This window comes from Pseudopodoces humilis, chromosome 21 (genome assembly GCF_049639895.1).
Source record: "Pseudopodoces humilis isolate 2021_Gansu_Grassland_sample_001 chromosome 21, ASM4963989v1, whole genome shotgun sequence".
Classification (NCBI taxonomy): Eukaryota; Metazoa; Chordata; class Aves; order Passeriformes; family Paridae; genus Pseudopodoces; species Pseudopodoces humilis.
The window spans coordinates 7,427,233-7,445,000 of record NC_142220.1 but is presented as its reverse complement, the minus strand read 5'-3'; the positions used below and the strand labels follow the sequence as shown (position 1 = coordinate 7,445,000).

Below are 17,768 nucleotides of genomic sequence, written 5' to 3'. Positions count from 1 at the left end.
CCTTAACTTTTTTGAGTTAGATCTGTTGATAGTTAAGATTTGAGTTTTAAATATGTAAAAATTTACCTTCGGACTTGGTAAGTTGTCCAGAATTGAGCGTGTGGGTTCTTCTCCAGCAAGAAGTAAATTGTAGTTAAAATATCTTCAAAGTCTGTGTAGTTTGGGGAGATAAAGCAGTCTGGGTTAGTCTTTGGATTCCAGGTGTGCGGTAAATCTGCCTGGTTCTAGGAAATGGCAATTACAAATCAGTGCAAGCACAGTGTATCTGTAGGAGAGACCCAAGCGTGGCATGAAGGGCCTTAGTTCTTTACTCCATTTTCTTTTTCCACACCCTCAGCTTTATTTATGACAGCTCTAAACTGGAATTACCCCAGAGTAACAAGGTCAGTAGCGCAATGCTGTCAGTAGCACCTGCTCTATTGACACTGTTCCCAGCACTACTTGGACATGAACTCAAAGATAGCTACGAGCACTAACGTACCTTTGGGGTCAAAAAAGACATCTGAGCCTAAGATAATGTCTACGGGAGCAAGAGAGAGCAGCTCAGATGACACGCGGCCCCAGGTGAGGCCGAGGACGGGTACGTGGGGCAGGCGGTTCATGAGGCAGCTGCTGCGGCACCGCTGCAGGCAGTGGGGCAGCTCCTCGCTGTCCGACAGGATCACCTGGGCGCCGCACCTGGCGGCCACCACGCCGGGGAGACTCACACCGGCACCGATCTGAAACCACAGCGTGTTCATGGAGACCGCGGGCGGAGCTTTACCCGCGGGCCACGAGAGGTATCGGGCGGGGAGCGGGCGGTACCTCCAGCACTCGTTTGCCGGGCAGGCTCCGCCTGTGCGCCCACAGGTATTGGGCCAGGACCACGGCGCAGGGCCACACGTACATGCCGTACTGCGAGTCCAGAACCTGCAAGACATGAGGCGAGGCGCTTTGCCGGGGTCCCGGGATCTCGCTGTTCCCCGTGGCCCGGCTGCCCCCGGTACCTCGGGCACGCGCACGACCAGCGCCTCCGGACCCTCCTCGAAACGGTACCGCCGCGCGCGCTGCCGCCGCGGCTCCGCCATGGGCCAATCGCGGGCGGACACGTATTGGCGCCAGGCCACGCCGGCCAACCGGCGCCTCCTCCCGGCGTGACGTCACGCGGACTGCCGCCGCGGGCGCTGATGGCGATGAGCTGCTCGCCCAGCCGCGGCCTCCCCCGGGGGTCGCGGTCAAACCGGGCCGCTCCCGCCCGCGCCGCTGCCCCGGCGGGGCGGGGCGGGCGCCTCTGCAGGTCGCTTCCCGGAGAAGGGAGAAAACCGGGTGACACGCGGTCGGCCCGCCTCTGTCAGGGGAGCAGCAAGCACGCAGCGCGGGCCCGCTGCGGGAAGGGCAGCGGCGGCGGTGGGTTCCCGGGGCGGCCGCGGGACTGCGCGGCCAAGGGCGCCCGGCGCCCGCGCTGCCTCCGTGCTGCCCTTCCTCAACATGGCGGCGCGGGGGCGCCGCTTCCCCAGCCTCGGCCAATCAGCGCCGAGGCGTGGCGGAAGCCGGGGCGCAGCGGGCCAATGGGGGCGCGGCGGGGGCGGGGCCGCGGCGACCGCGGCGGCACGGGGTGAAATTTCTGGAAGGTGCGGCCGGAGCGGGGCCGGGATCTGGATCGGGCCGAGGGCGGCGGGCGGTGACGGCCCCCAGCGCCGCTGCCATGAATCACAAGAGCAAGAAGAGGATCCGTGAGGCGAAGCGCAGCGCCCGGCCTGAGCTGAAGGACTCGCTGGACTGGACCCGTCACAATTACTGCGAGACCTTCCCCCTCAGCCCCACCGCCTGCAAGGTGCGTCGGGCGGAGGGGAAAGAGGGGGATGAGGGATGATTGAAAGGGTGGGAATGGGGAATGGAGAGGGGGGGAAATTGGGAATGGAGAGGGGCGCGACTGAGCGAGTCCTGCGGGGAACGGGGAAGAGACCTGAGGGGAGTGTGGGGGGGGCTGAGGGCAGTGGGGTGGGGACACGACTGGGGGTTGGGGAGCCCTGAGGGGACCGGGATGGAGGGGAACACTGAGGGGATTGGGATTGCCTGAGGTGAAGGAGGAGCTGCGGGATGTCTGATGGGAAGCTGGAAGGGGCCCTTTCCTGAGGCTGGGATTGCCTCCGAGCTGGCGGGGAGAGGTTTGGTGAAGGAGAGGACTTTCTTCCCTCCACGTGGCGAGGCGTGTGGGAAGGTCAGGGCCCGCCGGGATAGAACGGGCACCCGCATAATTCCCAGGAGCGCTTCCCTGTGTCCCGAGAGAGTGAAATGTAGGAGGGGATGTGTCAGCCGAAAGGGCAGGGTGACCTGTCCGCCCGGGGAGCTGCCTAGGTGCGGAGCAGTGCCAAAGGCTTCAGGCGACGCGTGTCACTGATGTGTACAGGGAGCGGGCCAGAAGAAATGGGGCTGCAGCCTCGGGGAGCTTAAAATAACACAGAGGCAGCTCCATACCCTCGTGGTGTGCAGAGCAAAGGATATGTGTGAAGCTCCCCCCTCCACAGGTAAGCGTAGCCCTAGGACATCAGTCTGTCCTAATATCTGTCCTGCTTTCCTCCTTGGTTTCACAGGATAACGTGGAGAGGGCAGATGCACTCCATTTAACAGTGGAGGAGTTTGTTGAGCGTTATGAAAAGCCTTACAAGCCCGTGGTGTTGCTGAACGCTCAGGTGGGCTGGTCTGCCCAGGAGAAGTGGACGCTGGAGCGGCTGAAACGCAAGTACAGGAACCAGAAGTTCAAATGTGGGGAGGACAATGACGGTTACTCCGTGAAGATGAAGATGAAATATTACATAGAGTACATGGAAACCACGCGTGATGACAGCCCCCTCTACATCTTTGACAGCAGCTATGGAGAGCATCCCAAGCGAAGGAAACTCCTGGAGGACTACAAGGTCCCCAAATTCTTCACTGATGATCTCTTTCAGTATGCAGGGGAGAAACGAAGGCCACCCTACAGGTAGAGTGACAGCAAGACAAAACTGGGTATTTTCCAGCTCATTGGTTGTTCCTAAATACCTATGATTGTCTTAGATAAAAAGGGGGTATCATCTCTGAAATGAGTGTACATCCTGCAGGAGAGAAGGGCAGAGTTATAATTTCTCCTTCTCCTACCAGTGTTACTACAGGTTTGTGGTGTAGGACTGTTTGGGTTGTTTTTCATTCTATTAAGTCAGTTTACATCACTTATTTGATTTTTCAAAAATTACATAGCTACTGAGAGCTATAAAGATCAGTTTCTTGCTGTGTGTGCCTTCTGGTGTTCAGATTTTAAATACCTCAGGAGCAGCTTCTGGGTTTTGCACCAGTAGCTTATGTACAATGTGGAATTTTGTTTAATTATGAGTCACTTCTTTTAAGGTAAAGATCTTAAGCTAGATTAGGATCTAATGTGGGCACTAGTTCTTATCTCCCTTTCAGACGGTTCTGAGAGAGAACAATATTTCACATCTATTTATGCTTTTCAACTCTTTATTTTTGCTTCAGCTTGGAAGAGGGTGAAATGACATTTCATTCATAAATTCAAATGCAGCAACCTTGTATTTGGGCTTCTAGATAAAAAAGCCATTTTTATCTATGTTACTATGACACTTTATAGCAGTAAGAGCTTAAGTTGAACCCTCCCAAGTAATTAAAGTCTTTACAGTGACATTATAATTGTCAGACAATACCTGTTGCCCTTTGAGTGATGTGAAGCTGTGATGTGGTTTATTTAAATAAAACTGAGCAAGCATTCATCTGTAATGACATTTTTCTCTGCACTCTCTCGTGTGTCTGTAGTCCAGATGTGCTTTTGCAGGAGTGAGGCAAGAACCTGATTCCATTTTAGATCACTGAAGGAGGTGTTTTTACAGTGATTTTCATAATTCTCTTCTAAGAACATACAACACTGTGGTTGAACACAAAACCACACCAGGTGTAGTAGAAACTGAATACACTTAATGAGCTAGAGATCATTTACCCAAGTTAGAGGTAAATGAGAGAATCTGGTTGTTACTCATTTATTTTGCTGTCTGTGTCCCCCACACCCTCCCCACCTACAGGCACATGCTGAGCTCCTTGCTCGTGATCTTGGTATCCAAGTTCATGTATTTTGTTCTGGAAAATGTGGGTGTTTTTCAGGCTGTTGAGGTTTTTTGAGAGCTGAGTGATACATGAGAGCACTGTAATGTCTCCTGGAGTTAGAGGGTTCATCTAGGTACAGAAATGAGTGTGCAGTACTTTTAGAGCATAATTGAAAATCTGACAGGAAGTGGTACTAATCGTATGAGAAGGATACAACCTGTACAGGCTGATCTCTGGATTGAGAGGTGTGTGACAGTGTGTAGACCTCAAAGGAAGAATTGGTGCTGTTTAAGACATTTTTATTGGCATTGTTCCTCTTTAAAATAAAGACAGTAATTTTTGGGAGCCATTTACTAAAGCAGCTATTTTAATTTGGGGAAGGGGGCTGGGGTTTGCTTTCAGACTGAATTTAGGAGTTGTGAAGTTCTTAATGGTAAATTTGGTGTCTTGGGGCAAACTCTGTTTTGTTCATTGTAAGTTAAATATTTGGAAGAAGGTGCTGGTAAATGACAGTGTTGCTAAAAAAGGGTTTTATAACCTCTCTGTGTGTAGATTGAGGTTATTGTCAGAAAAAAGGTATTGAAAGTGCATCTATCTGTGCCAGACAAACCTTCATGTGTATAATTTCTTCTGATTTCTTAATGAAAGCCTTGACGGTTCTACCTGGAGTTGAATCAGCTTCCTAAGGTTAATATGAATCTAAAGAGTGAATTTGCACTAGAAATGAAAAACACCTGCTTATTTACAGTTCCTTTGTGAAGCAGGAAGAAAGCAGCTTGATAATCAAACTTTACTGGCCTACAATTGATGGTGGCAAATGATCCTTCAAAATTAGCTTGATATACACCTGCACTGGAAAGGGTAGATGGAGAACTTGCTGTATTTTCTGAACTTTTGCATTCCTCCTGCTGGGCATCACCTGCCTGTCACAACACCATGGAGGGATTGTGTTGGTGATTTATCTTCTGCATTCTCTGCTGCCAGTTAAACAATTACTGTAATTTTTTTCTCTTGATGCCTGGTATGAAGTCACCTCACACTGCTTTTTCTGGTGTGGTTGGTCCTACTGCTCTGTTCCAGGGAAAATGAGCAGTTGAGGGTGCTGCTGCAGTTAAACATGTACAGTAGATAAAGTTCTCCACTGGGAGAAATAAACCTTGTAAATGGGTAGTGGGAGTATAAACCTCAAATCCTGAATGGTCACTGGAGAATAAGCTCCATGTAGTTAAGTGTTGGAATGAAAAGCCTCTTGTGACTGAACAGAAGGCGCAGGGGTTGCGTAACTTACTCTGTTCCTTGTTGCCTTTTGTTCCTCATTGTTCTGCAGTTCTGATCTGTTTGAGCAGCAAATTTTAGAAAACCATAGGAGAATCCCCCTGCCTAGGAACAGGCTGTTGGGACTTAATCACGCTCATAAACTTTGAAATCACCATTTTATTGAAGAATTGTTTAAAACAAAATAGAGTTATGACATATAAGAAGTCATTTTCATTTGCTTATCCTGCTTATTCCTGTCCTAGTTCATACTGGTTTTTAGGTTAAACTCCTGCAATACCCCTTTGCTGCAGTGTGAACTTAACAAAGTCAAGAACGTAAAGGAAGGAACTGTAGTTTAATTTCTAACTGAATGTGCAATGAACTGCTGCAATTCTCTGACATGAAGAAGCCTGCCTGCTCTATGACTAAAGCACTTTTCTTCCCCTCCCCATGCAGATGGTTTGTGATGGGCCCACCTCGATCTGGAACAGGAATTCACATTGATCCCTTGGGAACTAGTGCGTGGAATGCCTTAGTCCAGGGGCATAAGCGTTGGTGCCTGTTCCCAACCAGCACTCCCAGAGAGCTGATCAAAGTGACACGAGAAGAGGGAGGGAACCAGCAGGATGAGGCCATCACCTGGTTCAATGTCATCTATCCTCGGACACAGCTTCCCACCTGGCCCCCTGAGTTCAAACCCCTGGAAGTCTTACAGAAACCAGGAGAGACAGTCTTTGTGCCAGGTATGTGCAAATCTCTCCAGGAAGGAAATCTGAGAGAAAAAAAAGCATGTTTGTAACATTCCTGTGTAATAGAGATGAAGAGAACATTTCAGCTTTCTTATATGGCTCATTTTGAGACTATTCAGTTACTGAATGTCACAAAATGTGTATGACCTATGGCATAGGATTGTCTGTGATACAGATGGCAAAACAAGTGGGATTTAAATTGCAGCATCACAGAAGTGTAATCTGAACTAAATTGCAGTAATATAAAGCTGTCAGGACATAAAATAATAGAGGTGTTTGAGCCCCGGTAACTCCTAGACAAAAATGTTTGAGTTTATACATGCTGGAGCAAATTCATGGCTGAATTTTGCATATGAATTTTTCTTAGCTGTGGGAAAAGAACTACTTGAAGGCACTGACAACTTCCACCCACTTCTCTGTGGTTATGCTTCATCTTGCATTTGAAATCAAAAGCTAAATAAAGCTCTGCTAAAGATGCCTGTCCCTCTGAGTGCTTGCACACTGTGTGCCCATTGTAAGTGAGGGGTGAGGTGAGTTCAGTACCAGATTCTAACCTCTGAGTCTTGCATCATTTATGTGCAGCACAGCCCAGAGTTTCTGTCCACACTGCTTGTCTCTAACATGCAGCTGACTTGGTGTGTGAAGGGTGCCTTGTGATTGTCTTGGCACTTATTAGTGACTCCTGAGTGTACCTTCTGTTAAGAGTTTGTAGCTGTCAGGTTTCATTAAACTGTTCCTCAGTCTTTTCTGAGGCTCTAAGTGGGTTTTAAGAACTCCACTACTTTTATCCTGCGTGGAGAAACAATTTTGCATCTATTTTTAAATGAAAGGTTAGACTGTAGTCATAAGAACCTTGCAAAATCAGCGTGGAAAGTGCTCTCCAGCTGAACAGCAAGGGCTCTGTGCAGTCTGGCTCACAATGGCTGTTGCTGTTAAATAAACCGTCAGCAGCCAGCGTGGTGCTGTCAGGTCACATCTTCAGTCCTGTGTGTGAGCTGGGTAATTTGGTCAGAGCATGGAGCTGCCTTCTGTAACAAGAGCCTGTCAGGCACTGGGATGAAAGCTGAAATAAGAGATGAAAGATGGTGTGTTGGAAAACTCACCTGGGTTTTAGAGATAAGGTCCAGTTCTACCTGCGCTGTGGGAAAGGTGTTCTTGGCAGTTCTTGAGCTTGCTGTCTGCCATGCAGCCACCAATGGTCACTGGTGTTGTGTTTTAGGTGGCTGGTGGCACGTAGTCCTCAATCTTGACACAACTATTGCCATCACTCAAAACTTTGCCAGCTGTACCAACTTCCCAGTAGTGTGGCACAAGACAGTAAGAGGGAGACCTAAACTGTCACGGAAATGGTACAGGTAAGAGATTTAGTGGCTTTCTTTGTATATTCTCCATTGAAAACAAAACCTCAAAATATTCATTAATGTGCAGTGTTACAATTCGAAGGCTAACCCTGAAATTTCAACTGTATTTAGGATCCTAAAGCAGGAACATCCTGAACTGGCAGCCTTGGCTGATTCAGTTGACCTGCAGGAATCTACTGGTATTGCTTCTGACAGTTCTAGTGATTCTTCCAGTTCATCAAGTTCCAGCTCCTCAGACTCTGATTCAGAGGTAATGCTTTTTATTGCAATAGGTGGTCCATGTTCTACACTTACATTGTTTATCCATACCTGATTGGGTGCCTTCATCCTTATATTCATGCCATATGGAATAAATTAATATAAAGCACCTAAACCAATCTATGTGGTGGAGGAGCCTATGATCTTAGCAGGTTCTGTTTGCTGAAGCCTCTCTTTGCACTGCTAAATGGATTCATTCTGTTTGATCCATGTCTGTATTATATATAAATCTGTCACTCATTTAGCTTGTGGAAAATGGCTGCAAAATGAATGTTCTAAAATTTGGGAGAGGGAAAAAATCTAAAACAGGTCAATTATGACCCTGGACTCTTCTCAACACCTAAATCCATCAGCAGCCAGCGTCTTGGAAGATGAGGTCCTTCTAGGGACCAAAAGGAATACATTCATTTTCTTGCCTCAAGTCAACTTTAACCAGTGATGAAATCCAAGAAGGTTTCTGTTCCTGATTTTTAAATGCTTAATTTAAAGTTTCCTTGACATGCCTAAAACAGCACGTTCTTTGCGCTCAGGGTTGATGAGTAGCTCTTGAGCTGAATTGCACAGCACAGGCAGCTCATGAGGTTCCTCTGAATTGTGATTTCATCTTTCCATCCTTCAGTGTGACTCTGGCTCCGAGACAGAGGGGATGATGCACCGCAGGAAAAAGCGGAGGACGTGTGGAATGATGGGAAACGGGGACACAACTTCCCAGGACGACTGCGTGAGCAAAGAGCGCAGCTCCTCCAGGTGACCCCGGGGCAGCTGCTGGTTTTAAACAAGCACAGGACAGTACAAGGGAAAACTGGCACACTTCAGATAGGGGATTCCTCAGGAGACAGGGATGGAGAGCAAGAGATTCCTTACAGGACATAAAGCAGTTGAACAGTGGGATCTTCCCTCCATTAATTATTTTAATTGTTCCAAACAGAAAATTTAAGATTACTGATGTTTTTAAAAAAAAATCAGGAGTTTTATTTAATAAACAGTCATCTTACTTTTCCTAGTTGTCTCTTTTAATAGATGAAAAGATTTGATTTTAACTTTGTTTAATGGGAGAGGTGGGATGTTTTAACTGCTCTTCAGAGAGCACAAATGAATAGTGAACAATTAAAAATGAAGAATGATCAGGCAGCACTCAGGTTTCCATGTCTTGTTCAAACAGAAAACCTTCAAGTAGTGATATGGTTTCTCTTACTGCTGCCTGGACTATTTAAATTTGTTCCACTGCTTTATCTGTTAAAGGCAAAATTCTTACTAAATTCCAAATGTCTGTGTTTACATTTTAAATAAATACATAAATATTGAGCAAGTTTCAATGTGTAAGGAGGTAACATTAATATTGCAAGATCAAGGATGGATATGCTTAGGGTAAAGTTGCTGAGGAAAGCAGCTCTCTGGGCAGGCCAGGTTAAAAACAGTGGAACACTGGGAAGCTGGGAGTATACTGCAGGGAAGAACTTAAACATTCTTTGCTAAATGAAGCATTTTGCTCATATAGCAGAGGCTTGCCAAAATTCTTCAGCAAATTCCTTGCAGCTTGGTTAACCAGTGCTGCTGGGTTGGCTGCCTGCCTGCATTAGAGTGCTGGCCAGCTCTTGAGCTCTTGGATGCTCCAGGTTTGGCATGGATGCAAGTGCTGTGGTGGCTTAGTGTGTGGCTTGCTGAAGAAGGTGTGCAGCAGTAATTTACCTGTGGAAGTCCACATTCCAGCATGATTCCAGCCTGACTTCCCAGTGTGGGGACTGCCTGAAGACCTGTGTGTTCCTGTAGGTTGCTCTCTTGTTTCCAGCAGTTGCTCATAACTGAAAACAATTGAATTACAAGTACAGAGCATCATTAAAGGTTGGGAAGAACTGTACTGACTGCTTATTTTGCCCTGGAGGTTTCCCCAATTTGCTTGTTATGACATTGTCAAATCCCATTTTGGCAGCCAGTGTGACTTCAGGCAGGGAATGAGCAGCAGGAAAGAACAAACCTTAATTCAGACCCTGGTTTAAAAAGAAAGCTGTAAAAATGCAGATCACAGTGCAGATCTGTTCTCCTGAAAAACCTGGGCATTTTAAAATTATTTGCCATTCAAATTTTGCAATGAATACTTTAAATATTAAATATTAGCACCTTGCCTATAACATCTACTTTCTGGACTTCACTGTTCTTCCTCCTGTATGTTGATGGCTCCGCTCTGTGAGGGTGGGTGGGCGTTCTGTTGCAGCTGTGTGATGGCTTAATTGCTAGAAATGCTTCCAAACATGAAATCTTAACCCTGCTTATACAATGCTGGAGGAAGAATAAACCTGAGATTAGTCTGCATGCTGGGATCTTGTGCCCTGATACAAGGGGAATGCTCAAAGGCAGTTGTACCTTTTTTTGACAGGATTAGGGAATCTTGTGGAGGCCGCAGCTACCCCTGAGGGATAACACCACCTGCCCAGAGGCAGCTGCCGATCGAAGCTCCGTTAGCAGCCAGCCAGCTCTGTTCTACCCCCTCCTGCTTCTATTTCTCACACTCCTTAAGTTTTTGTCACCCTTCCTCGATCCAGACATCTTCGTTACGTGCTGTCCAAGGTTGGCTCCTGAATAACCTGTAGGGCAATGCCCCGACTGCGTCCTTTGTGCAATGCTTTGTCCCCTCTGCGCCCCTGGTGAGTGCACTACAACCCAGCTGTGGGTAAGGACATGCTGAGTATTTAATGGGTCATGGAACTGGCAAGGAAGACAATGGTCAGTTTTTAAAGAACTCCTTTTAAAACCAGCAGGTAAATGTAAAAACCTGCCTTGCTTTGACACTGTCATATGTTTACATGTTGTCCTGTACACTTGAGGAAAGGAACACCAGCCCTTTTGGCCTATTGGAACGTCGGGTGGATCTCACACCAGAATTTCAGGAAGAACAAGGAAGAAATTAACTTCTGCAAGAACTGAGCTGTGGAAAATGAGTCCTTGGATCTTACCCTGCTGCAGGAGAACATTGCTGTCAGGGCTGGCACTTCCAAGCGTGTGTCTCATAAAATCCTGGAAATACGGGCACTTGGAAAGAGCCCGTCAGGATCATCGAGTTCAACTCCTGACCTGCACAGAAACCAAGAGCCCCACCTTTTGCCCAAGAGCATTGTTCAAACACTTCATGAACTCAGACAGGCACAGTGCTGGGACCATTGCCCTGGGAAGCCTGTTCCAGTGCCCAACCACCTTCTGGGTGAAAAACGTTTCCATGGTATCTAAACCTGCCCTCACTCAGCTCCAGCCACTTCCTTGAGCCCTGTCACTGGTCACAAGAGTGAAGAGATTGGTACCTGCCCCTCTGCTGTCCCTCATGAGGATGCTGAAGAGCCAAATGGGGTCTGACCTCAGTCTCCTCCAGACTGAACAGACCAAGTGACCTCAGGCACTCCTCATACAGCTTCCCCTCCAGAGCCTTCACCATCCTCATGGCCTCCTTTGGACTCTCTCCAATGGCTTAATGTCTGTTAGATGCTGTGGTTCCCAAAACTGCCCCCAGCACTGAAGGTGAGGCTGCCCCAGAGCAGAGCAGGACAGATGCTGGGCCTGATGCCCCAGGACACTGTTTGCCCTCTGGGCTCCAGGGCACAGCTGAGATCCAGCTTGCCACCCACCAGGACTCCCAGGTCCCTTTCCACAGCTCTGCTCTCCAGCCTCTTGTTCCCCAGTCTGTCCACACAACCAGGAGTGCTTGGACCCCAGTGCAGAATCCAGCTCTTGTTAAACTCCACACGGTTGGTGATTGCCCATCTCTCTCATTTGCTGGAGCCTCTCTACCCTCAAGGGAGTTGACAGCTCCTCCCAATTTAGTGTTGTTGGCAAACTTAATATTCCTTCCAGTCCTGCGTCCGAGTCATTAATGGGGATGTTGAAGAGCACAGGGATGAGGATGGAGCCCTGCAGAACCCTGCTAGTGGCCAGTGCCAGCCTGGTGTCACCCCAGTCACTGTCACCCTTTGTGTCCAACCTGTGAGCCAGTTGCCATCATGTAACATGGTTAGCCAGCTGTGGGCTGGACAGTTTGTCCAGAAGGTCACTGGGAGAGACAATACCCAAAGCTTTGCTGAAGTCCAAAAGGTGACATCTACTGGCTTTCCTAGATCAACCAGGTGGGTCACCCTGTCACAGAAGGAGATCAGATTCAACAAGCAGGACTTTCCCTTCATGAAGCTGTGCTGGCTGTGACTGATGCCTGCATTGTCCTCCACATGTTTTTCAGTATTTCCCAGAATCATCTCCTCCATGATTTGGCCAGGCACTGAAGTGAGACTTACAGGCCTGTGGTTTCCAGGGTCCTCCTTGTTCTTGAAAACTGGGATATTTGCCAGCTTCCAGTCAGCTGGAACCCCTCCAGATTCCCAAGACTGCTCAAAAATCATTGAGAGGTGTTGCAATGACATCAGCAGCGTCTTGAGGATTCTCAGATTAATCCCATGAGGTCCCATGGATTTGCAGGCATCCATCTGGAGCAACAGATCCTGCTGCTTTGGGGTCAACTGGGAGTTGAACATTCTCATAGTCACAGTCCTCCAGCTCAGGGCCCTGAGACCCCCTTGGTCCATCATTTGTGCTGAAGACAGAGGCAAAGAAACATTAAACACCTCTGCCAGGTCCCTGTTTGTGAGGTGACCATCCTCATCCTGGAATGGGCCAGTGTTATTTCTAATTCGCCTTTTGCCATTAATATATTTGAAAAAACTTTTTTATTTCCCCCATGGTTCTGGTCAGTCTTGTCTCAAGTTGAGCTTTGGCCATGTGAATTTTCTCCCTACAGTGGCAGCAGCATTTCTGTATTCTTCCCATGTCACCTGACCTTGCTTCCACTGGGCAAACACCTTCCTTTTTTGTCTTGTTTCCAAGATCCCTGTCCATCCAGGGAAGGGAAGGTGGTGTGAATGCCCCAAGCACTGAAACAACTTCAGCAGAGGTGACCACCAACATGAAGCACCTTTTGTGGTCTGAATCTGTGTGCTCCATGCACACACCTGAGGTGCAACACCTGAAGCAGCAACAGTCCATCTACTGCCACTCTGTTACGGTGACAGGCAACAAAGCTGCACTAGCACCCTGTGATGGGAAGCTCGATGGAGCAGGAGAATCCTGGAGTTTCTTGCACAGCAAAAACTGTGACAGGAAAAAGTCAGCATTTGCCAGTAATCCCAGCCTTTCCAGTGCAGGTGTGATGTTCAGCACAAGGCAACTGCTGACAAAGTCTGACTGGCAGAATCACATTTGCTGGGCTTGAAACACCAAACAGTTCTGGGGCTGTGGGCTTGCTCAGTGCAGTTCACATCCCTAATGGCTTTTCTTTGAGGTTATGCATTCAGACCTTTCTGAAAGTTGCAGTGCCAATTTTAAAGGACTGAGGAGGGGACACGTTGTTTTATGCTTTTTAAATATGCAGTGTGTTGCTTAAGTCTGTGTAGATGCATTTGTATTATGCCACGTAAAGCTCTCGTCCCCAAGGCACCTTTTGGAGCTGCTGGTTTGTTACATTAGCAGGGGCTTGTGCTGGTGGTGTCTCTGTGTGGCTGAAGGTGCTGCCAGGAAATCTGAACTTCCCATGGGCTGCTTCAGTGGGTGCTCTTCTGAGCCTAGGAATGGGGTACAGAACTCACCTCTGCCCTTCTTTGGGAGAGGAAACTTGACAGCAGAAGTGCTGTACATGCAGTAAACACACAGCAATGCCCAGGCACTGATGAAAGAGCAAACTGAAGAGAGATTAAAGCCTCAACTGTGACTTTCTTAAAGGTGTTGGGTTTGGTGGAACCTGGAGTGTTGCTTTTCTGGATTCTCTGATCTGTTTTTACCCTTTTCCTTATTTAAACACTCCTGGGCCATATCCTTTTATACAAAGGAATCCTAAATATGTTTGTCAGGGTCTCTGTTTTTAACTCCTTTGTGCCAGTTTGTGTAAGAGCAGTATGGTGGTGGGGAAATTGAGAGGGAAGGCTTATTGATACATTTTTTTTAGCTGTCTAGACTCTCAGATTTCCTGTGATAGATAAACAATAAACAAGCACATTTGCTCTGTAGCCACTGCAGATTCTTCCACAAGATTATTTAAAAAAAAACTCCAACTTCTCCAACTCCTGTCACTTCTTGCCAAGGCTGAACAGCCTGGAAGCCTGCACAGTCTATGTGTGCGCTCTCAGAGCAGGCTGCAGCTGCTGCCTTTTGGAAGAATGTGAGGCTTGTGGAGGCAAAGGCTCACAAGACAGCTCTGTCACGGTGAGGGGAGTCCTTGGAGAGCTGTCCTTACCCTCTCTGGTGGCTGGGCAGCACCTCACTGAGATGTAGCTGCATTTGGCACATGAGCTTCAGTTTGCAGAGTCTTAAAATCTAATGTGAAAGCCTGATTGCTGTGCTGGGAAAGCCACACCTCTGCCTCTAGAAGCACAGGGGGAAGATCCAGTGTGCAGAACATTGTTCCACGCCTGTGAACTCTTCCATGGTGTGAAATAAAGCGATTCCAGGTGAAGCCTGTGTTGGTGTGACACCCCTCACAGAAAAGCAGTGTGTTTACAACGGACTGCAGACATCATGATACCAGCAACCCTCTCCTGACTGCTCCACAGGGCACTTCCTGCTGTGAAACTGTGTCTGTGCAGGCTACCTGGGAATCAGGACTCTGGGATCTCCAGTTCTTCCACTTCTGGCTTTTGCCTCAGCCACTTCGAGCAGTAGGGAAATCCCTCCATCCACAGAAAGTGTTCAGTTCATCCTGAGCAACCTGAGACTTCTGAGCCTGGTGGGAGCTTTTTGTAGCAGAAAACATGGGGGATGTTATTCAACACTTTGGGCCAGGTGGTGTTCTGTGGTGGCCCTTCCAGAATTGCTGTGTGGTACAAAAACTGTAGCAGAACAAGACTTCCTGTTTTCACCAGGGTTGAACTGTTGCTGTTCCACAGCCTGCTCTATACAGGGGGTCCTGCTAGAGCAGGATCTGTTTTTAAATAGGACTGCATACAATTCTCTCATCAGGGAGTCAGCTTCACTGGCCTTGCAGCAATGGGGGGAGCTGGTGCTTCCCAGGCCCTCATTTCAGGCTGGGTGAGGAACAGTTAAAAACTCTGCTTCCTTTGTGCCTCACTCCATGCTTGTGGGAAGCTGGCTGGGGAGAGTGGGCTCTGTGCTCTCATTTCTCCAGGCTTATGCTTCTTGGAACATCCTTGTCTCCTGTTCCAACCCTGCAGCTTTTGTACTCTGGAGGCCCTGGATGCAGCTGCTCCAGCACCCTGTGGGCCCCTCATTTCCTTGAGCCCCAGAGCAGCAGCACAGCTTTGCCTCACCTCTCTGGGCTTTGGGGGCTGCTCTGTTCCCCAGGGACAGGCAGAGAGGCTCAGGCTGGCTGTCATTGTCACAGTCTTGCCTGCTCCAGAGAGATGGTGGGATTTGGGAGCTCTGGCTGTGCTTTAGAGCCTGGTAGCAGGCACAGGCTGTGAGAGTTCAGGAGGAAACGACCCAACACTCCATCAGAACCACAAATGTGAACAAGAGGCACCAGTCCCAGCACCTGTTCCCTGCACAAGTGCTGTGGGAGCAGGTGACACCGAGGAGCCTCTGGCAGACCTTCCTCCCCTTTCCAGCTCGTGTGTGCTGGCTCCAGTTTGTCTTCTCAGTTACATCAAACCTCTCCAAATGCTCCAAGGCAAGACAGCAACCTCTTTCATAGTTAACCTCTACTCTCCTCCCTGAGTCCCCAGCCATTGTGGGTTGGGAAATGAGACTGTTGGCTGAATCCAGTCTGAAATGCCTGTGTGGGCACATTGTAACAGGAGGTTTTTGTCATTCCCCCTCACAAAGAGGGGAAGGAAAGTGTCACCCATTCATGTGGCAGTCCCACTGTCAGCTCCAAGCCCTTAGCTGCTTTTATCACCCATCCAGCAGAGCTGGGATACTTGTCTTGTTTGGATGATTGTGGTTTTGCTTTTTATTTTAAATAAAATCAATTATTTTGCATTATCCTGTCACTTTCTTTCATACTGTGATCTGAAAAAACCTTACAGGTGTGCACCTCCGTGTCCCAAAGAGAAAATGTGTCAGGAACAACTCTGGGGGTGCTTGAGGGTTGGCCCATCTGTGCTGGGGTGTGGTTTGGAAGCTGTTGAGGTTGCTCAGGCTTTGGGAGGTGAGTTTTATTGCTGGGTTTGTTGCCAGAGTGCCCCACCTGCTCTTTGGCCCTGTCCTGGCCTCCCCAGACTGTCACAAGAGGTTTCTGTGCTGTGTTTCTGGTGCCACCTCGCACTGGCAAGAAGGGATTTCATCTTCCAGGTGTCGTGTGCTGCTTTGGGAGGGCCACTGGTAATCAGGGATGGAGCACTTGTCCCATGAGGAAAGGCTGAGAGAAATGGGATTGTTCAGCCTGGAGAGGAGAAGCCTCCAGGGTGATCTAATTGTAGCCTTCTGCTCCCTGCAGGGAACCTGCAAGAAAGATGGAGAGAAACATTTTACAAAGGCCTGGAGTGACAGGACAAGGGGAATATCCTCAAACTGACAGTGAGTAGGTTTAGCTTGGATATTAGGATGAAATTCGCTGTGAGGATGGTGTGGTCCTGGCACAGGTACCCCAGAGAAGCTGTGGCTGCCCCTGGATCCCTGGAACTGTTCAAAGCCAGGCTGGACAGGGTTTGGAGCAGCCTGGGATCATGGCAGGGGCAGAACAAGGTGAGCTTTAAGGTCACTTCCAATCCAAGCCATTCTGTGATTCCATGATTCTAAATAAGTGCAGAGGGGCTTTGTGCAAGGGCTGCACCCCAAGCAGAGGGGTTTGGGGAGAGCTGCCTCAAGGAGCCTGGCTGTGAGGTGGAACAAGGACTGGGAAGGTGGAAAGACTTGTATGTTTTGTCAGTGAGCATTGTTGAAACCAGTAACTAAGTAAATAAGCTGGAACAGAGTGTGGGACAGCAGCTCTGAGGCTTTTGAAATATTTGTAGCAATATATTGTAAAATGAAGCACCTAGAAGCACCTAGAAGAGTAAAAGGCTTTGTGGCAGCAGACAGGTGCTGTCTGTCCTCCCCTTCCCAGACACTCCTGGAAACATTCTTCTTCTTTAGTGTCACCTATAAAGCCATTTATTTTTTCTCCTTTCCAGTTTCTTCAGCAGCTCTCCCTGTGCCCAGCTCACCACCCCTGCTGAATGCACAATTAGGAAATGAGCCTCTCCTCTCCTTGTGGATGATCCGGGTGTGTGCACGCCTGGCATTTAACAAGCCCCAGTTCCAGAAAATGATGTAAGTTAATAGTGGCTGAAAACTGTGTAGAGCCACTGTAGAAATGCTTTTGTAACTGATCTCTCCTGCTTTTCAATCTGGAGGGGCAACTTAGGTGCTTCAAGATAACCTCACCACTCTTCCTCATTTGCAGGAATTGCTGGTAGCTCCTCCAGTCCCTCTGTGGCCCTTGCAATCAGGACTTGATTTCTTTTAATTCCTCTTGATTTATCTACACATCATCCTTATCTTCCTTTTTGTGACAGTTGCAATTTCATTTCAACAAGGAGGACGACACTGATCCTTTAATTACTGCTGGGGTGCCTGTGCTGCACCTTTGCCAATGTTCCTGCTCCTTTCCTCCAGTCTGATGCAGAAGCAAATAACTCCTGCTTTTTCTTTTGTGGCAGTGAGAAAGCAAGTCCTGGAGCAGGGCTGTGTCAGGCATGGCATGGCACTGAGCAGCTGCATGGTTAAGACTGGCTTGGGGTTGAATGAACAGGTTTGCAGCACATTTATTCCTTCAAGGCACATAAAGACTCCTCTGTGGGGCTTCACCTCCTCTGGTTCTGGAGAAGTGTGGGTCGGGAGTGTGTTCAGAGGGAAATAATCATTCCATGTCCCTTCTGGTCTGAGTGGCTCCCACCTGTGTGTGATGTCTGGGACTGTGTGTGTCCTGTCCTTCAGCAGAGGGGTCTGGAACTGGGCTGCCACTGGAACAAATCCGTGCAGCCTGCCCTGGAGCAGCAGCCCTGTCCTGCCTGTCCCAGCCCTGGGCTGCAGGGGAGTTCTTGAATTGCTTTTCTGCTGCAGCACTGCTTGTTTAGACCCAAGGCTGTGTCATTTCTCAGCTGTTCCACTG

At 48.5% G+C, this 17,768-nt stretch overlaps 2 protein-coding genes across 3 annotated transcripts in view; one reads left to right on the top strand and one right to left on the bottom strand.

Moving 5' to 3' along the window:
- Positions 1-1,148, bottom strand: part of METTL23 (methyltransferase 23, arginine) — a 2,235-nt gene extending 1,087 nt beyond the window's left edge. The window contains exons 1-4 of the mRNA XM_005526799.3: positions 987-1,148; positions 805-909; positions 482-719; positions 67-151 (exon numbers count right to left, since the gene is read on the bottom strand). Coding sequence (XP_005526856.2) covers positions 67-151; positions 482-719; positions 805-909; positions 987-1,067 — 509 coding nt within the window. The 5' untranslated portion in view covers positions 1,068-1,148. The remainder of the gene's footprint in view (positions 1-66; positions 152-481; positions 720-804; positions 910-986) is intronic.
- A 431-nt stretch (positions 1,149-1,579) lies between these two features.
- Positions 1,580-17,398, top strand: JMJD6 (jumonji domain containing 6, arginine demethylase and lysine hydroxylase). Of its 2 annotated transcripts, XM_088065414.1 has the most exons (9): positions 1,580-1,813; positions 2,574-2,962; positions 5,782-6,068; positions 7,294-7,429; positions 7,547-7,685; positions 8,313-8,440; positions 16,113-16,192; positions 16,789-16,927; positions 17,317-17,398. In XM_088065414.1, exons 1-9 carry the CDS (start codon positions 1,685-1,687, stop codon positions 17,381-17,383), a joined length of 1,494 nt encoding a protein of 497 aa, XP_087921540.1. In that variant the 5' UTR covers positions 1,580-1,684; the 3' UTR covers positions 17,384-17,398. The 2 variants fall into 2 exon arrangements, with proteins under 2 accessions (XP_087921540.1, XP_005526854.1); XM_005526797.3 differs by lacking the exons at positions 16,113-16,192; positions 16,789-16,927; positions 17,317-17,398 and adding an exon at positions 10,068-15,655.
- The last annotated feature ends 370 nt before the right edge of the window (positions 17,399-17,768 follow it).

Bases quoted from the DNA above. Each gene is read 5' to 3' on its own strand.
- JMJD6 (XM_088065414.1), top strand. From the start codon at position 1,685: ATGAATCACAAGAGCAAGAAGAGGATCCGTGAGGCGAAGCGCAGCGCC. The intron at 1,814-2,573 runs GTGCGTCGGGCG...TTGGTTTCACAG, and splicing joins TCAGCCCCACCGCCTGCAAG to GATAACGTGGAGAGGGCAGA. The intron at 7,430-7,546 runs GTAAGAGATTTA...AACTGTATTTAG, and splicing joins CTGTCACGGAAATGGTACAG to GATCCTAAAGCAGGAACATC.